The following is a 20,225-nucleotide window of genomic DNA, read 5'->3' on the forward strand; positions in this document are numbered from 1 at the left end:
GCAAGTCCAGAAAACTGTGAGGGCAAACTTTTTCGGAGTGAGGATTGTAAACTCTTGGAACAATCTACCAGAAAGTGTTGTGACGGCACCGAGTGTGAGCTCTTTCAAGACAAGACTTGACCAACACTGGAGCAGGTTCAGGTACATTCAGGAGCCGGTGCATGCCCAGTACTTGCCAACAGTGCATGACAGAGATGTGACCGATTGCCTGGGCGGCTAGCAAGCCGATCTTTTGGTGAAGAGGATAAATGAAATGGAAAAATAATTAGAGACGTGACCGATTGCCCAAGCGGCTAAGGAGCCGATCAGTGGTGAAGAGGATAAAAAGAAAAAAAAAGAAAAAGGTACTGTTGGCATATTAAAAACATAAAATTTTTCTAGTACAGTACATTCTTACATCACATGGTCACAACATTATGAAGCCTAGGAACCTATTAATATTGATTGCAGTCTCTTTGTCCCTTTGGGACATATGATACGCCTCCTTACCGATGGTATGTCCCAGGTGCATCCTCTTACACTTCGTGACATTGATTCTCAGCAACCATTTCTTCGACCATTCTTGAAGCTCACAGAGATCCTTCTGCAGCTCTTCACAGTCCGCTTGGTTCTTAATTTCCTGAAATAACTTGGCGTCGTACACCAAGAGTTCATTAACTCCCACTATTACAAGCCTTCAGTAGTCTCATTCCATGTGTTTTTAATAAGGAATACCAATGAATCAACACTAAAAAAAAAATATATATACACATAAAAGTTAGTACTTGATAATGTCAATAACAGCGACGATAATAGCAATGAGAACAACAGAAGCTGAAACATCATACAGTACAGTATATTCAAGTATAGTATTTCATTATCTTTAATCTCTTTTGTGTGAGTGAATAAAAACACCGTCAGGGTATAGACACATTTATTGACCATACATAGTATGTACATGAAGCTTCTGACAATATTGAAAATCTAAAATAATCTAAAATCCTTACCTTTGGCAGATCTTCACCCAAATGTACACAAAAATAGGAATCTTTCTAAAGCACTGAATGGTCTACATGCATACAGGACTACCTCATCATAGCGCATATTTTGTGTACTTTCACTATAGCATACATGTGTCTGCACTTCACTGTAAAGTACTGTACTAATTTTCAACTGTGTTTATACAATGAACATAAAATATGCTTCAGTTATCACATAATATTTCTAGAAACTCAAGTCAGTTTTCAATACACAGTAACATGGGGACTTACATTTCATATTCAGATACAGTTATGTACTGTATTTCTTCAAAGAATTTTGCCATTTAAGGTGTACTAAACACTAAACAACAGCTATAGATTAACTTATGCAATAAGATTTCACTTTCATTTGGCATGCTAACCATATACAACCTATTAATATTGATTACAGTACATACATACATACATACATACATTCTTCAGGTTTGTTTTAACTCAACAATGCTGTATCAGTACTGCAAATTACTCTTATGAACATTTATAATATTCTTAAGCTGTACTAACTTTTCACATAAATACTTAGTACTGTACTAAAAATTATCACTTTCTTAATGTATTTATATAATAAATACTGTGCTGTAATGTGAATCCTTAAAATAGGAAATATAATTAGTATCATATAGTAAACTAAAACTACATAGTCCTTGAAAGTATAGGAAACAAAACTGATGTGACCAGTTTTCTTCATATACAAATACTGTGTACATACTCTTTAATTAATTTCTTTTTTTGGTGTGAAGATTGCCTTATTACCACGTTAAGAACAGTTCCCTGATCCTGCATTCAAACTAGGTGGGATGTTAGTGATATAATAGAAAGAGGTATTTAATGTGTATCTCTTCTTGTTCTGGTTATGACCGATACTGAACCCAAGATACTTTAAACTCATTATACATCAAAACATGTAATAACATTAACAACAACCATGTAATAATTTAGCATACTGTATTGTGCTTTAGTGCATCACAAATTCTTGGTACAGGTACTGTTGGCATATTAAAAACATAAAATTTTTCTAGTACAGTGCATTCTTACATCACAAGGTCACAACATTATGAAGTCTGGGAACAAGATTTTGCTGTACAGTATTTTCATTTGTACACTTACAGTACCAGTAAGTACTTTTCAATGTTACTCATATCAAAGAAATTATAATATTTCTGTCCAAATATATTTGGTTTGTCTGCCAATTGTATTAAATGTAAAAAACTGAAATGATGACCTAAATGCTTTAGTAGTGGCCTGTTTGTAAGCCAATAACAAACTTAGAGCTAATCACTATGATAGTAACTAATTATTGAGGTTAACAGTACAGTACTGGACAGTACTTCTTTTGCAACAACCCTAAACTGGCCACCAACACCTCCCAACCCTTAGGCTTATGATAACAGTTTCTCTTCAACTGAATCTAAGCTTATTGTTTAGAAGTCTAATTCTCACATAACAAATTTATTGATGAACGGTAATTTTTTATCTATACAGAAGTGTAATTCTTTTATTTATATTAATACTGAATTTAACATTCACTATTGCACAAACTTCTTCTGTTAGTATTGGATGTACAGTACTGTACAGTTCACTATTTAAAAAAGCTACCATAATTTAAACTTGAGAATAATTTCCTTTAGATACAGTACGTGTATTATCTTGAAAATGATATACTGTACTGTACTGTATCCAGAAATATTTTGAATTGTCACAAAACTATGCTGATACAGTACTGTACTTTTATTTGGAATTATCTTGTTTACATACTGGAGATTTAACACTTGAAGGATACTTGCTTATAAATATTATTAAAATCTACAACGTATTCAAACACTGTACGTATTGCTTGTGTGTGGCAGAAGTATTGTTACTACATTTTGTTATCTTACATGTATATAGCTACTCTGACCCTAGTTACTACCGTTAAACATCCATTACTTTTATAAAATTCATCTATGTGTTTCTGTACAGCAGTTTATCAATATTCTACACAACTTACTTTTGACTGAGTTACATAAGTACATTATACCATAATATCTCTTCTCCCAAAAGAGATTACTCTAACTTTTTTTTTTAATAACCTTCATTTCCTTCAAGTTTTATATACTGTATCTTATCTTTAGGTGATATATCAGAGCTGACTATGAGAGTATAGTATCTATTTGATGAGCATTATTTCCTGTGCTACCAACTATCTATAGTATGTGATGCATGCACAACCTGCTAATGTATTAAGGCTCTACACACTCCTGAAAGCTGCTGCTGCTGCTCGGAGGCAGAGACAAGATATTAAATTAATATCGAGGCTGGAAACTGGTTTGACAATCACTGCATTACAAATACTGTTTTAAAAAATCGTATCTTTCTCAACAAATTAATGGAAGGTGTCGAACTGCACTCATGTAGACCAAAAACTGCAGATTATTGTGGTACATGGCACCACACGTGTTTCATAGGGGAGTTAGTGCTATGAACAACATTTGTAACAAATTACAGTATCTACAAAATTATTATTAACGTCCTTGACATGAGAGGACGAGACACAGGAGACTACAAGAGATAAGTATAAATGCCATCTTAGAGAATGAGGTTATGGTGTGTACATATACTTGGCCAGAAATTTGAACTATAACTTGATGCAAAATTGCTTCACTGTTCAGGTAACACAAACTTTTCACTGAAACTTATCAGATTGCAAATAATTAGATTTTGTTTCTGCTAAAGCTACGAGCTGCTGTCTTATTAAGTGAATTCATATTAAGTAAATAATAGTACGTTGCATATTGCATCTTCACTTACTTAGGCCTAATAAAGCAACTTGTGGAAAAAATATGTATGTGTGATGTAAAGCCCCAAATAATCATCAAATTATTGTTCAAAAGATGAGGCCTTCTGTGACACTTGAGACATTACCCTCAAGCTTGTTGCAGTGACGCCATCTACAATATTATCACTTACAATTACTTAATGCAATGTGTGGTAATGTTTTCAGGTGTAGATTAAAAATATATATCTTAAAAAATCATTAAAGAAAATATAATTATCCTTTAATTCATTTCATTGCTCTTAAAACTCTCCAGTTTAAAGGAGAGAAGCTGTGAAATTCATTGAAATATAATAGTTACAGTAATCCTAATTAGCTGTACACTAACATGATGATAACATCACATACACAATTTGCAGTTCAGCAATAATTTTACAAACAAAAACTAGATTTCTGTAGCATGTATTGTACTATATACAGTACAAGACCATAATTGAGAATGTGTTATGTATTCAAATACCTGTACAGTACTGTTTTGCAACTTGTAACACACACCAACACAGTAAACAATATTTCTTATAGTAAATATGTGAATAAGTAGCACATACACAATTTTTTCAACAACAAAATATAACAACACCAAGCAATATCTCCCAATTAAAGCTGAAGCATCAGTAATAATAATGTATTAGTACTTCCAACATGGGAACATTACCACACTTGCTGCTAAACACGGCACACCCCGCCTCACACGGTATAAGCCATGTTGTAGATTACACACTCAATTTGCTAAGAGTCCTAGAAATTAAACTAACTTCAAAAATTCATAAACAATATCTTTGATCATATCATATCATATGATAATGTATTACAGTGCAAAAGTTTTACCTTCATTTTTTTGTTTAAAATTCTTTTTCAATGGCTTTTTCATACATTTCTCTCAGCTAAATGAGTGTAAAATCAATTTTAGACTCTATGGCTGAGACTAACATCAATAATTATAGTACTGTAATAAAAACAATGTGGGATGTCAGTTCCCGGGAACTTAACATTTATGTTTACAGTCGTAGCAGAAGATCCCCGACTGATCCATTGTGGCACATGAATCACACTCTGGTGGGATGGATATATTGTATGTACTCTAACTGTACCCAAGACATAAAAAAAAGTGAGATATTACAAAAGATTTAAATTAATTAAAAAAGAATAGCCTCAAACATTATGAAAAGAGCCTGTTATAAAATATTGTTTTGGTAATTATATTATGCACTTTGACCCTCATAAGATACAAGTGCTTTGCAGTACTCTTTAAAACCTTAATAAATTTAAAGCTAGACAGTGTTGCTTCAACAGTAGAGTATGACCAGTGGTGCTACAGGAACACTTAGTTTATCAGTGAGTGAGTGTATTTTACTTGAAATCATTAACACGCTTTCTATAAATTGTGTGAAAATAAAGAGAATCTAAGAGAGATGTTTCACACATACATACAGTATATTTGATGACATTACAAAAGATCTAAATTATTTAAATATACTAGTATGGTTGTGTGAACAAACTTGACCTAAGATTGAACCCTGTCATCTTGTTTAATTTACATAATGATCCTCAAATTATATGAGAACCTGGCTAGTTTCACATGGTATCCTATGGAAGTGGACTTAACATCTTTGAGAATGAAGAAATATAGAGACTGACGGTTAAATGAGAACTATAAATATTATACAAGCTTAAAGTAAAATTAAATATGAAAAAAATGTTCTTAAGTTAGATGTGTAAAACTCTCCTGGCTGAGCTGGCAGAGGTGCAACAGTCACCTAAAATGGAGTTGTTGGAGCATGCAATAAGGAAGAGATTAAGTCCCACAGTCTCCCACACAGATGGTTTTTTGTACCATTCCATATCCTTTCCTTCCTTACTTTAATTATGCCCTTAAGCATAATACTGTAGCTGTAATAATCACACACTCTTATGACTGTACTTAGTGCTTCTCTTACATGACAACCAACTGTCAGACCAGCTTAATAATATGACAAGTGGCAAAAAGAATAAAGATGAAAGTAAAGAAAGGATAAAACAGTTAATGAGATACAGAAGATAAGCTATTTACTTTTCATGCACTAGTGCTTCTTTGAGTGACCAAAACTTATCTCAATACCATCTCTGAGAAGACAGTGTAAGAATTAATAATCATGTTATTTGAGAGAAGATTGCAGTGATTTAACAAGGATGAATACAGTCTGTCCTTCAGATTCAAATTATTGACAGAATCTCAAGAAATACAGGTACAGTATAGAAATAAATATCATTCTAACAAGAATTCAGAAAAAGTAATATGAAAATACCTGTTCATTAAAAAGTACCGAGACATTGGTGAGGATTCTGTGGTACCTTTGAGGGATAGCTACTGTACATTAACCTGTGTGTCTTTTCTTTTTGTTTCATAACTAAGCTAGAATCACTTGAAAGAGAACACATATCATTGTTATTAAACCTGATGGTTGCCATGCTTCACTTGACTGAAATAGCAGTTAAAGAATACCCTGTACTGTAAGATTCACAAAATACAGTAACACTATGGTTGTTGGTCAAAGTTTCTGCTGATCAGGAAATGAAGCAAGTATGAGGCACTTTAAAGGCATGAAGAGGTACTGTTACATACATCTCTAAAAGAATTTCTAAAAAAAAAAAAAAGTGCAGAGAAATTAAGAATCGAGAACAGGTAAGAGAGCTTATACACAGAATCCAACATGTTTGCCTCATACAATGGGAGAAAACATATAAAGAAAGCAAAAAATATATAATATTTTACTAAAAGTCTAAGAAATCATCAGCTATTCAAGTGCTACTACAGTACAGTATGTTACCTCCTACAAATGTTATTGCATCCTTAACCAGACCTTATGAGGTAGAACACATAATGACAGGCATAAATTAAAATTTTATAGAAAGCTGTGTCATTTATGTGGTTTAGTAATACAAGCTCACTTACAATTTATATTAACATCTTGTTTAACATAAAGTGATCTTTAAGCCAGTATGTTTGAGCAGCACAAAAATAGCAGACCAATAAAGTGTTTTATGAGACACTGCACTTTTTATACAATTATGATGGGAAAAACAGTGTGAATGAATTACCATTATCAACATACTGGTACTAATGTCACTTGTATGACTGCTTAAAGTTGTGGCTTCAATACTAAGTCTGATGTTTAATTCTATATTTGACTACAGATGATGATAATTGGTGTGGGTTCAGAATCCACTGTTGGCACCTTAGGAAATACTGTACTTGGCTCTGCAAGTGTTTTATGAACATGGGCTTAATTGTTTCAGTGAAAACTAAAGAGAAGAGAAGCTTATAGATGTATAAATAATTAATGCCAATGAATGGAAAGCACTGTAAATCTGCAAGTATCACTGGTTTGTTCAATGGTATATAAAACCGGGTTAATTATGGCAGGATTCTTATATTTCCCATGCTGGAGGGCATTTGTCCCAAGCTCGTACTAAAAACAAAAATTATTATCTTTTTACTAACATGCTCTTAGAAAATTATACCTGTAGTATGTAATGAATACTGTATTATTATTTCTCACAAAATGTAATGTTTCCTTCTGCTAGCTACTATTTTATGAGAAATCAATACAAATTACAATATCCATGTTGTGGTTAAATACACTTAAATACCTGTGATTATATCAATATGGAATAAATTTTAATATATAACTTGAAAATCCCTTCTCCAAACTTGAGGGGCATCCATCCCAAATGAGGAAGCTAAGAATCCTGGCTACTATCACAAAGTTTAGAGAAAAAAAAACATCAACTATACTCAACTACTGTATCACTAGTGTTTGGAAAGACCATCTCTCAAATTGTCAAGAGGGTAGACACCAACAGCAGTAACAAATATGATCCTGGAAAACATCTAATGGGTACATATAGACATTTAGACAAAAGTAAGAAAATGGATACTGTACTGTATTCCAAAATTCAGTACTGTACAGTATACAGAAAATTTAAAAAAAAATTATTAAATTACAATATGTTACTCTATTCATGAAAAAAATTTATCACTGTAGAAACAAATTTTATTAGCGAAAGAAAGTTTATCACTATGTTATTAACATATAACTCATATTTAAGTTCATGATCTGAGAACATATACTGTACATGTAAGTACAGTACAGTATACTATACCAGCACTGAAAGCCTGTTAGATAAGTTTACAATAAAGTTCAAAGTACTGTACAGTATATTATGTATTCTTTATTATCACTCTTGGTATATTCAGTACAGTATAGTAAACCCATGTTAAGCTGGACTTTACTTCACCAGAAATTTGGATAAATCTGGCCTGTTTGTACTCTTTTGGGAAAAACTAGTAATAACAAAATATTGTATGCTGTATTACAATCTATTGTGACATTAGTAAGGTCCAATTAGTCACATCATCTTCTCAGGTTCAACTCCCAAAAGTGAAAAGTGCCAGAATATGAAAGATTAGATAAACTTATCATTCCCTCTACTGGCTTACTACATGAATGTCTCATGTACACGTGGTACACTGCTTGCCCACCTGAACCAGTTCTTTGCTGACTGATTTTGCTCACATTTTGTCTTAGTTTACTTATGTGTGCTTAGTAAAGTATTCCTTGTCTTTACCATGGCAAGTCATGTGCAAGTGGCATTACTGGAGGTGCATAGTCCAAATGGAGCACAAGTACACAAGCACTGCTGATAAAATAAAGTATTGTAGCTGCCAATTCACTTTCTACACCTTAGTTGTGAAGTGTGTAAACAGGTTAGCTCATACAAATTTAAAAATTTCATTAGGTTATATTATCCTAGTTAATGAAGTAGCTTTTCATGTAAAGCATGATGGAACTTGGATGCAACAAAATAATGTAATATTCATAAACTGTTATCAATGTATAGAGTACTGTATAGTATACTTAAAATGACCAGAAATAGTTTTATTTCATATCCTGGAAATTAAAAAAATGTGCAAAATCCAGATCGACTTTCCCCTAAATATCCAATTTAACAGGGTTCACTGTATCAATTACATTTGGATTACTTTGTTAAATAATATAATAATAATTACTACAAAAATATTTCCAGTTCTATATCACTCATTTGCATCTGTGCTGCTGTTAATGGCTATCCTCAGCATTTGTTGTATTTTTCTATCACAATATTTCTGAAAGACGTGGAAATCAGAGCACTGTACAAGAGGAAAGGCATAGAAAAGAAAAAAAAAGAACATAAGCTGCATAAACATTAAACATGTAAAAAATAGTGTAAATTGAACATTTTGACACCAACCAAACTTTATGACATTGTTTTCTATTTGTTATACAACCATGCCCTACTGTTTAGGATTGGCTCGGGAAATTTCTAAAAAGGTGACTTATCCTGCGCCAAGAAAGGCATGGCAAAATATTTTCTGAGGCCAGGTTGTCCAGCCAACAGAAGACCTGGAAAAGATTTGGAGGTTTGAGCCTCCTAGCCTCATGGAAGAACCACTACTACTACTCTTTGTCGACAGTAACAGTAGTAGTATGTTCTGCAAATGCAACTCAAAAGAATTTAGAAATTCTGTATCATTAACTGTTCACTTAACCAATATTTTATCAATACCGAAAATATATTAACTCACAGTTTATGTTGCATTCAAATACTATGGTTATATTATCATTAAAGTAACAAAGTTTGCTGCCTTATCAAACTAAGAGGACAATGGTTATAAAAATATTTGAGAAAAGTTCTTAGATACTGTTCAGCACTTGCTGTTGTCACGTTGCCTGACCTGGGTCAGACCAGCGCCGCTTACGGCCTGAGTCCTTCTCCTCTCGCTGGGCCTCGTCGCTGGAATGTTGCCTCTCTGTAGTTCTCAGTGCTGCTGGTTTACTCCACACACTTGAAGAAGAAGACCCTCCAAGGAATGGCAGTGATGTGCTTTCTTTCTTCACACTAGTTGAACTTTGAATGGGTGGTGTAGAGACCCCTGAAGTAGAAGCAGAAGCATGACTGGACAACTCAGCACTTGGTGATGGCACTTGACTGGTGGAAGTAGGTGGTGGCGGCATGGGATTGGTTGGTTCTGCATCAGGGGCTTTTTTGGTGAGGGAGACACAGATATCACCAACCTGCAGTTGTCGCACCTTGAGGTCATACTTCTTTTGTGTCAATTCAGGGCTGCAGGATGACCACCCAGAGTGAAATACGAAGAAAGGGTGGTCAAGAGATGCCTCCACTGAGACCTGTTAGAAAAAGTTAATTAATTATGTGCTTCAGTAAAATATTGACAGTGCAATGTACACACACACACACACACCTGTATATATATATACAGTATATATATATATATATATATATATATATATATATATATATATATATATATATATATATATATATATATATATATGAATGTGAACTTGTCACATAAACAAAAACACAAATGTATATTACAGTAAACAAAAGGTCATTATTATCAAATTGGTGTTGGTAATACTGCAGTAATGCGCATATCCTTCACTCATTTATTCTGGGTTCATCCCCAGCCCAAGACAGATGTGAGAATTTGGGTGTTCTCCAGTGCAACCCTATTGAACTTTGTGGGTTTTCTCTGGGTACTCTGGTTTTCTCCTGTACTAACACTCAGGGCCGGATTTAAAGGGGACACACGGGGCAACTGCCCAAGGCCTCCACTTGCCGTTTGCATGAATTTGCAAGTCACTTCTCACTAATCATGTATGCATTTACAGTTTGTCACGGTTATGAATATGATGTACACTCACTCCTCAGAACTTTCGAGCTTAATTATATTAACTTAACTAACAACCAATTTCAAAGTTGCTTTGTTTGTAAAAAACAAAAACAAAATACGGCCCAGCAAAATTGTCAGCCTTTTTCACCGCCAGAGCAAAAGTCTATGGTTGATGATTGGCTGACATTTGTAATATAATCATGATATAAAGAAAATTAAATAACCTTCTGCAGACTTCCAGTGGACGGTCCTAATGACAGACATAAATACTGCACATTAATGACGGACAGACGGCGTCACAATAGCACTTTTTGTTATTTTATTGCATAAATTGTCTAAAGATTGTGATTTTTCTGAGCGCGCCGTCACACAGCATAGAGAACCAGCGAGTCCACAGAGGAATAGATACAGATGCCATGAACACTGTTCAGTGTAAACAAATATATCAGATGTATTTGCGAATATCAACATCAATAAAAAATTAATCTAATAATTTATTAAAAATGCGATGCTGAATGAATACCGGTACCTTTAATTTTTTATTTTACGTGGCTCGATATTTTATATAAATATCCTCATTATCAAGTATAGATCTTGACAACAGAAATTGGCACAAACCAATCAGGTGGAAACGATATGTTTCGTCTGAGCGAGACGCTATAGAAAATTTGATAGCTAGTGGAAAACCGACAGAAAACGGGAAAGATGAAAGTTGACAGAAAAAAGTGTCAAAGAACAGACTGACCGCATAACGGCAAGGGCGGTTACTCACGTCTGTTACGCATTGTTGGCAAGTACTGAACACGTACTGTACTGGCTGTCTGGCTCCAGAGTGTATCTGAACCTGCGCCAGTGTTGGTTAAGTCTGGTTTTGTATGATCTCACATTCTGGCGGGTTATTCCAAGAATAAGCAACGTGCAGTCTTGCACTCCAAAAAAGTTTGCCCTGACAATTTTCTGTACTTGTCTTGGTAAATGGTGAAATGAAAATAAAAAACAATCTCTCCTCCTATGTAGAAGTTCTGCGTTGTCTGGGCGATTTAAGTATGAAGCAGCGTTTTTCTACTCCAATAATTTCCATAAAGAATAATAATTTCGCGTTTTTTCATTAAGTGAATAGTGATTACACCTGCCCACTACAGCTCATATTTTATTTAAAAGATGACCTACCTACAGTATATTGAGAGCCAATCGAGCCTTAATTATAAACAAATAGAGATAATGACAATGTTTCGACATAGTTTTCAATTGACTTCTCAACTGAACAGAATTTAAAAAATCCAGAACCCTTTTTCTTCTTGTCATTGGTGTTATTATTACCGTCCTCCCGACACCTGATCATGGAAGGTGTGTGAGAACTTGCTGTGTAAGTCAACTAAACGTCAGGGTCAAGCTGCGCGGTGACCAGTGCTTCGTGAGTGTTATCTTTCTGTGGCAGCATTGTGAGAAGGTGGTGGCATTTTGAAAAGTTTTGTGAGCGCGTGTTCTTGCAATAGCTTTGTGAACAATGACATTATAATAATTCGTCATCCACATAATGCCGAGTCAGTCGGGGGCGTGGGGAAATGGTGCCGTAATGCTCCCAGGAAAACCTCGTCTTTTGCTTTCTGGGAAATGTTTACAAGTGCAGCTACCAGCAAGTTGTTGATGAGGCGGGGACTTCTTGGCCACTGTTAGTATTTTTTTCTCGTATATATCTCTCTCTTCGTTTTATCTCCCACCAGTGTATCTTGATCGTTTTCTTTCTCTCGCTTTATCTCTAGAGCTCACATCTCGTTTATCTCTCTCGTTTTATCTTTGTTCTTGTCATCGTATCACTAGATTTGTATGTGGGTTTGTCGTCTTTCTCATTCATTTCACTTGCCCATCTCGATTCACTGCCTGTTTCCCTTCTGCTCAGTACATTGTATTGTTGAACAAATATGTCTGCCGCGGGAAACAATATCGTATTCCTGAGATGAAATTATTTTATATGGACACACACACACACACACACACACACACACACACACACACACACACACACACACACACCAGCAGTCAGATGCTAACAAGGAGGGTCAACCCGTCCAGCCTCGAGACGTCGCGGGTTGTACTAGTGTCAATTTTATCGTCTCGAGTTGCCTTAATTTCTCCTTCCTCGCTTTGTTATGCCTCAAATAAAATTAAATAAAAACTTAGCAATATTATCTTTCTATTACCTCCTCCCGCAAATAATTACGAAATTGAAAAACATAAGATAGTCCGGATCCATTGAGTAAACAAAAGACGATCGGAAATGAAAAAAGAGGCGTGAGGCGGTTGAGGGTGTGAGACTCGGGTGTTGTGGTGGTGGCGGCGACCCGCGATGATCCCGCCATCTGCTGCTTCACCGGGCTCTCCCAGGATACTCCACGCGGGGGTGCATCCTCCCTCACTCTCACAAAAATTCCCCAACAAAAAAAATCCTACGCCAGAAAGTGCCCACCAGCTACACCCGAACGGCTTTAAATCGGAGGCACATAAGGCTACTTCTCAACGCCTATTTGCATAAACAGATGTTAGGAGGAGTAGGTCTGTTTTCCTCCAACTCCTACCCGTCTTGTGTTTGTTTCGCCTACCAGCTGCACCTTTCCTGGGCTATTTCAGGCCTTATGATCAGGTATTCCGGCACCGATCTGGCTACCGAAGGGAGAATATCAATGGTAGACTCGCCCGTCATAATTATATTTATTGCCCCACTTGACGGAGTAGGAGATTACTACGTGCTTCCCCGCCATGAATGATGATCATGATGATGACGCACTTATATGAAGTGGAAAGCAAGTGGCAGTTTACCTTTTATTGGGATTATTATTATGCATATTTATGGGTATTTTTGGTTCACGAAACGAGAAACAAAACGGTGCTACGTGCACCGTGTTTATAAAGGTCAGTGGACCATTCACCAGACAAGTAAAGTCTGATACAAAGGTTAAACTATTCCACGTTGTTCCCGCGTTACTGCCCAACACCGCCCTAAACCACCGTCTGTTCATCTCTCGCTCCCCTTTCAGCCTTAACTACTACTTGATCTTCCCTTTTCTAATAATTTCACCCTAGTTCTAACTCGCCTTACAGTTTGGTGCAATGTACACGGCAGGGCAGAGGGGTGGGGAGCAGAGAGAAGCTTGTCGACTGTCATCTGCAACCCGTGTAGGACGGCGGCGGCGGCGGAGGTGCAGACAGGTCAAATCCCGTCTGGGACGCACGAACAAAAATCCCACCACAGAATATCTCACCAAACAATATGCAACTGGACACAATCCTATAACAAAAACGTAAAAAAAAATCCACCAGGAGCTTTAGTTTTATTAAGGGTTGATGAACTAAGTTAGGTTAGTTCAGGTTAGGTTAAGATACCTTAGGTTAGGTAAGGTCAGGTGTGATTTTGTCGTATGAGTCGTCGTGTGGTGGCTGCGTCCGTCCGTCCGTCCAACTCGCAATGTACACTGCAGCGTGGCTCATGAATATGCTAATGGTGGGCGCGTACATCGTCCTCCACACCACACAGCAACTGACCTTTTTTGGCCTGCACAGCCCCCGGTTAAACGGTCCATTGCTTATTAGGGACCTACTGTAACAAGGCCCTTACTGCCCTGGACGGTAGTTAAAACGACAACGCGTGATTGGCTGGTGGCGGGTGGTCCCCTGCGAGACATAAGTAGGGATTGGGCGATACTTGTGGGCAGGGCGGAGTCTTTAGCGGCCCAGGTGGGGAGGCTGCCCATCAAAGGTGAAGGGAGCGGGAAGAGGTGACGGGGGAGGGGTGATAGGGGGTGAAGGGAGTGGAAAGACGCGACGGGGGTGGCAAGGGGAGGAAAAGAAGGGGGGGTGGTGGTGATTTAAGAGAGAATGGAATAGAAAGGTGAGAAGGAAAGCAAAACAGAACATGAAACAGGAAAGAACAGACAGGTGAGAGAGAGAGGGAGAGGAAGATAATATATTAGACAGGAATGGTTGAATGAAAGGAGTGGGTGGAGGAGGAGTGTGATACAGGAAAGGAAGGAGAAATGCAGACGGAAGTGCAGAGGAGAGGTAGATAATAAATAAGGACATTGTAGACGTATGGATAATAAAAAAACACAATCTTAGAAGAGCTCAGAGACAAAAGGGCGGGAAGGGGAGGGGTTGGAGTCATAAACGAGCGACCTTGGACAGTTCGGTAAGCTATAGCTGTGGACCAGAGTAGTAATTGATTTACAGGTAATGGAATCCGCTTTTCCATATAAACTATTTCGGAATAACGTTAAAAAATAAATAAATACATATGTAAGTAAATGTTAAAATATCAATCCACTTACCTACGCAAATTCTTAAGATGACAGATATAGCCAGAGATGTCGAGGGAGTTTTGTTCACAACTGCACAAATGGACAAGTGAAAGAGGGAATCGAATCGGACCAGCAAGAGTAACCAGAGAGATCAGTGTGTGTGTGTGTGTGTGTGTGTGTGTGTGTGTGTGTGTGTGTGTGTACGTAATGTTATGTTGTCATATTAATGTTTCCGGCGATACTTCTTATCCTCAGAGGGTGGAAAATCAGTCATCTTATTTTCAGGCATTTAAAATGAACCTTTGAGCTATTGAGAAACGGCTTTAAGAACACCTTTCCAGTCGAGGGTTTAACGGTAGTAAAAAAGGGGACTTACACATCAATCTGTCGACATTATGAAGGACAGGATGTGAGGGGGAGGAGAAGAGTTATCAAGCTGGGATGAGGCCCACTGAACCACTCGACGGTACAATTTCATACTGGTAATGAATAATAACTGGGCTAGGTAAAGTGCCTCGTTCATTCCAGCAGTGAGAAATGTCAAACCACGTACTAATACATGTTAATAACAGGATATAATTCGCCCAAGTTAGGTAGAAGTTAAACTGAAAATCTACCAACAGGATACGTTTCCTTTTATGCTACTTAGGGTAAAAACTGAGCTATGTATCCGGGAATCCGAAAACGCACTACGAACAAGACTCCTTGGGATTCCTCCAGAAGCTCACCCAAACAACGGCATGCAATTGGTGGCTGGAACGTTACATTGAAGACTTCCACCAATCATTCATTACGTTTACTATGAAGAAATAAGGATGACCTGAAACTTAGACACTGCAGCTTATTTCACTTCAACAGTAAATACCCAAACGTAACCTGGGCTGAGGGGTTAGGTTAGGTTAGGACAGCGTTAGGTTGTTTAATTATCAGGTGAAATAAGCAGGGGTATATAATCCTCAGGTAATCCGGAAAAAATCACAGGATCGGTTAAGAATCAGAGAATCAAACTCCCGGGTGGTGTGAGATAATGTAACACTGCTTTAGATCAACACTGACAACTAGTTCTTTACAAACACCGTGAACACACTCTTAATACGCTTCTTACATACCCATTGGTTGTGTTATAAATAAGAGTGTGTGTGTGTGTGTGTGTGTGTGTGTGTGTGTGTGTGTGTGTGTGTGTGTTTCATTGCGAATTCCGTGCGTGTTAAAACTCTCAAGAGAAACAAGTTGATGTTTTTCTTGTAATTTATGATGAGAGAAGGTGTCTGAGCTGCCTCACTTACGCTACAACATGCAAGATGGAGGGCCAAAAGGCGTCATTATTGCGATGAGACTACACTGCACCGAGATAGTGTTCTGGTACTAGTTACGAAAAAACGAAAAAATCACGTAAAAAATTTGAGAATCCGGGTGGAGGCAGGGGTGGAGGGAGGCAGGGGAGAGGGGAGAATGGAAGGAGGGGGAGAATGGAGAAGAGAGGAAGGGGGGGGGTGAGAGGGAGGGCACATGCTGGTATCGTCTTGATACTCATGGGAATTGTACATTGCTACCACACCCCCCATCTGAGTACCCCTTTGTGTTACCTCCCCTCCCTAACGACCGCTTCTGTCTGGCTCTGTGTTTATACTTCTGCACGCACACACACACACACACACACACACACACACACACACACACACACACACACACACTACTGAAAAACACAACAAAACAGCAAAATATACAAAAAAACAAATGGTACATAGTTAACATAGTGACATGGGGGTAGGGTCATTTATCAAGGACTTTCAGGGCGGTTACAGTACAAAAACAGAGAGATTAGCAAGGAATAAACACACAAACTTTCTACAAGTGATCAGTACATGGTCATATGGGCTGGATGCGGTTGTGGTGTCGAACAGGAATTAGCGAACGAGAGATAATCAGGTGTGTGTGTGTGTGTGTGTGTGTGCTTCGTCCCAAACTGACAGAAAAGGTCATGGATTCATGGTGATGATTAGAATGTTGAGGGGGGGGAGGTGTAGTGAGTGCCTCTTGATATGTAGTGTAAGAGAGGGGTGGGGGAATAGTCTTGCACGCCCTCTTCTGTACTGTGTCGAGGAGTCTTCGTTGTATAGCAATTAAGTGAGAAGATCAGGCAGGGCAGGCATAAGTGAGTTAGGGAAGTATGAATGTTATGTATACATGTGTGTGTGTGTGTGTGTGTGTGTGTGTGTGTGTGTGTGTTAAGAGATAATCGTCAGAAAGCCTTACATTGCAACAGATTGTTTGGGGCACATTGATTGGTTTTTTGGTTAGGTTAGGTTAGGTTAATTAATTTAAAACTGATACTCTTCCTTTGTAATTTGCACCTATATAAAGACACACACACACACACACACACACACACACACACACACACACACACACACACACACACACACACACACACACACACAGCAACACCCCGGTATTTTCACCTGTGTAGAAATAATAGATTGTTAACCTGGTGCTTTATTCTGGCAGCTGAGAGTAACACGCAATGGTGTACATGTAACGCCCTGCTACCACACCTGCCACCACACACCCACACACACCTGCCACCACACTGCAACCACACCTACTACTACACCTACTGCCACACCTGCTACCACACCTGCTACTACACCTACTGCCACACCTGCTACCACACCTGCTGCTACTACAACTACTACCACACTAGCTGCCACATCTGCTACCACACCTACTACCACACCTGTTACCACACTTGCTACTACACCTCCTACCACACCTGCTACCACACCTACTACCAAACCCACTACCACACCTGCGACTAAACCTCCTACCACACCTGCTACCACACCTACTACCACACCCACTACCACACCTGCTACCACACCCACTACCACATTTGTTACCACACTTCCTACTACACTTGCTGCCACACCTGCTACCACACCTACTACCACACCTGTTACCACACATACTGTTACACCTGCTACCACACTCCCTGGAATATATGCTACCACACCTGCTTCCACACATGCTACCACACGTGATGCCACATCTACTAGTACACCTGCTACCACACCCACTACCACACTTCCTACCACACCTGCTATCTCTTATGTAACCATGTGTACTGCACAACAAATACTGAGGTCTCTGGTGTATGTAATATCATATGTATTATTTTACAAAATTCCATACTCAATGAGAAAGGTACAGCTGGGTGTCCCTGGTCAGGTGAGTGTCCAGGTGACACAGACAGGCAGCTAAAAGCTACAAGGTGAGTGTATATAACCAATTAGGGGATCCAAATGACAGTTTATGGCACTCAGGTAGTGTTAGGGTTGTGGAGACTCACCTGGGTGTTCCTGGAGGGGAAGGTGAAGGTGATGGTGGAAGCGCCGGGGCGGGTGGTGATGGCAGCCACGGTGGAGGGGTCAAGCATCAGGTCCTCCGCCGCCTTGGCCGCCTCTAGAAAGTCTCGGGTCTCTAGCTCCTCGACGCGTCTTACGCCCGCGCCCACCGTCACCAGGGCACCGCGGGCGAAGTGGGCGTGGTAGGGAGAGGGTGGGCGTGGGTCCTCGGGCGGGGGGGCGGCCGAGGTGGGGATGGGGACGGGGGCGGCCAGGATGGGACCGGAAACAGAAGGTCGTGAAGAGGGGGAACACACAGGTGGGGGCCCGCTGCTGGTAGGTCCCGACACTGGGGGACATGATGCTGGGGGCCCCGACACAACGGGGCCCGTTGCGGGTGGCGCGGACACAGGTGTAGTGGGCCCAGGGACAGCAGGGGCTGGGTGACCTCTGGGGGCGGCGCGGGGAGACCTGGGGGCCGGCATAGGGAAGGCGCTGGATCCCGGGCGTCGCTTAGGACTAGGCTCCCCGTGGGGTCCTCGAGGCGAGGGCTCCCCTGAGGTGCCACTAGGGCTGGTGGGGAGGGTCAGGTCGGGGGGACGTGGTCGCATTTTGTTCTGGGGCGCCACCTCCCGCAGGTGGTCGCGGTGTGTGTCGGGGTGCATCCCCCGCAGCGGCGGCGGCCCCAGAGGCCTCACCAGGGTCGGCGCCCCTGAAACAGGCGTGGGCCGCTCTAGCGGGGGTCTGGGGTCAAGGGGTGGGTAGGGGCGGTGGGCGTGGCGGGGGTACTCTCGCAGGAAGTGGCTGGCTGCTCCGGGGGGCAGGAAGTGGTGGGGGTAGTAGCCAGTGGGTCGGTGGGGTAGTCCCGGGTAGTGAGGGTAGTAGTCGGGTAAGGTGGGGGTGGGGGGCTGTGGGTATGGCAGGTGGTCGGTGGGCCGCGCGGGCGTGATGTGAGCCACCTCTGCCAGCCAGGGGGCCGTGAAGGGCTGCAGGTGGTGACTCAGAGGCAGCCCGCCCAGGGACCCGCCCGACACACCCTCCTTATCGTTCAAACTGTTCTTGTTTAGATCGTAGGCGCCGCCCATGCCGCCCGCCTTGAACACGCCGCCGCCCACGTCCGACTTGTAGGTGGGCGAAGGGTTGGGGTCGGGCAGGCCCAGAGTGGGGACGCGGGCGGGCGGCACCAGACGCCCGCCCTCACCCATCTCCCGGCTGTAGGTGGGCGTCACGATCATGCCTCCTGCAACACAACACCACAATTACCATCACGACACAAGAGTAACACAGCTTATCATAAGAGACATGTATCACAGATAATGTTTCCTGCTACTGATAACAAGAGACAATCATCACTCCTCACAATTATTCTGAAAATAATAAGTTATAAATACTTAGTTAAAATAGATATAAGTTGCTGGTGAATGACATATTTTCCTGCACCTAATAATAATAATGCATTAACCTCTCCCATTATTTTTGCCTCTGGACAGTTTCCGTCCGGTCTACTGTCTTCACGGCAGCTGCTCGTGGAGGAAGCTTTAGGGAAAATTGTTGGGGGTGGTTAAATATGTCCTACATCAGTCCATTTTTTCCTCTGGTGTACGATAGTTCATCCAGCAGCTACGGCACAACACACTAGGCTGACGGACGACTGCGCTGCCTGGAGTATGACGAAGCTCTCCTGACGGGGCTGTTCAGTCGACAATATTTTTTCCTTTCATGTGACGGCTATTGGCATAAGTTAATACTCTTAGTCTTATATAGGTTGTGTGTGTGTGTGTGTGTGTGTGTGTGTGTGTGTGTGTGTGTGTGTGTGTGTGTATAGTGTCGAGTGTCATAAGTCACGTATACATCTCCTGAAGGGGTTACAGAACGTCACTACAGTTTGGAGATTTTTTTTCCCCCTCAAGTTCCTCTTCGTGGTTTCAGCTGCGTTAGACAACTCTATGAATACTAATCCTGAATGACTTGACTAACTAACTGAGTGAAAGAAACATATCTCCCAAGACGATGACACACCTCACGACTCAAATTCTGAAA

General features: G+C 40.0%; 1 protein-coding gene across 1 annotated transcript; it reads right to left on the minus strand.

The window, feature by feature from the left end:
• Positions 1 to 896: 896 nt before the first annotated feature.
• On the minus strand, positions 897 to 19,428 carry LOC121854263 (MAGE-like protein 2). Its single transcript, XM_042348804.1, has 2 exons — positions 18,191 to 19,428; positions 897 to 10,040 (listed from the first exon to the last, which is right to left on the minus strand). The coding sequence occupies exons 1-2, from the start codon at positions 19,418 to 19,420 to the stop codon at positions 9,573 to 9,575; spliced, it is 1,698 nt and encodes a 565-aa protein (XP_042204738.1). The 5' UTR covers positions 19,421 to 19,428; the 3' UTR covers positions 897 to 9,572.
• Positions 19,429 to 20,225: the final 797 nt, after the last annotated feature.

This window comes from Homarus americanus, unplaced genomic scaffold (assembly GCF_018991925.1).
Source record: "Homarus americanus isolate GMGI-L3 unplaced genomic scaffold, GMGI_Hamer_2.0 scaffold54443, whole genome shotgun sequence".
NCBI lineage: Eukaryota > Metazoa > Arthropoda > Malacostraca > Decapoda > Nephropidae > Homarus > Homarus americanus.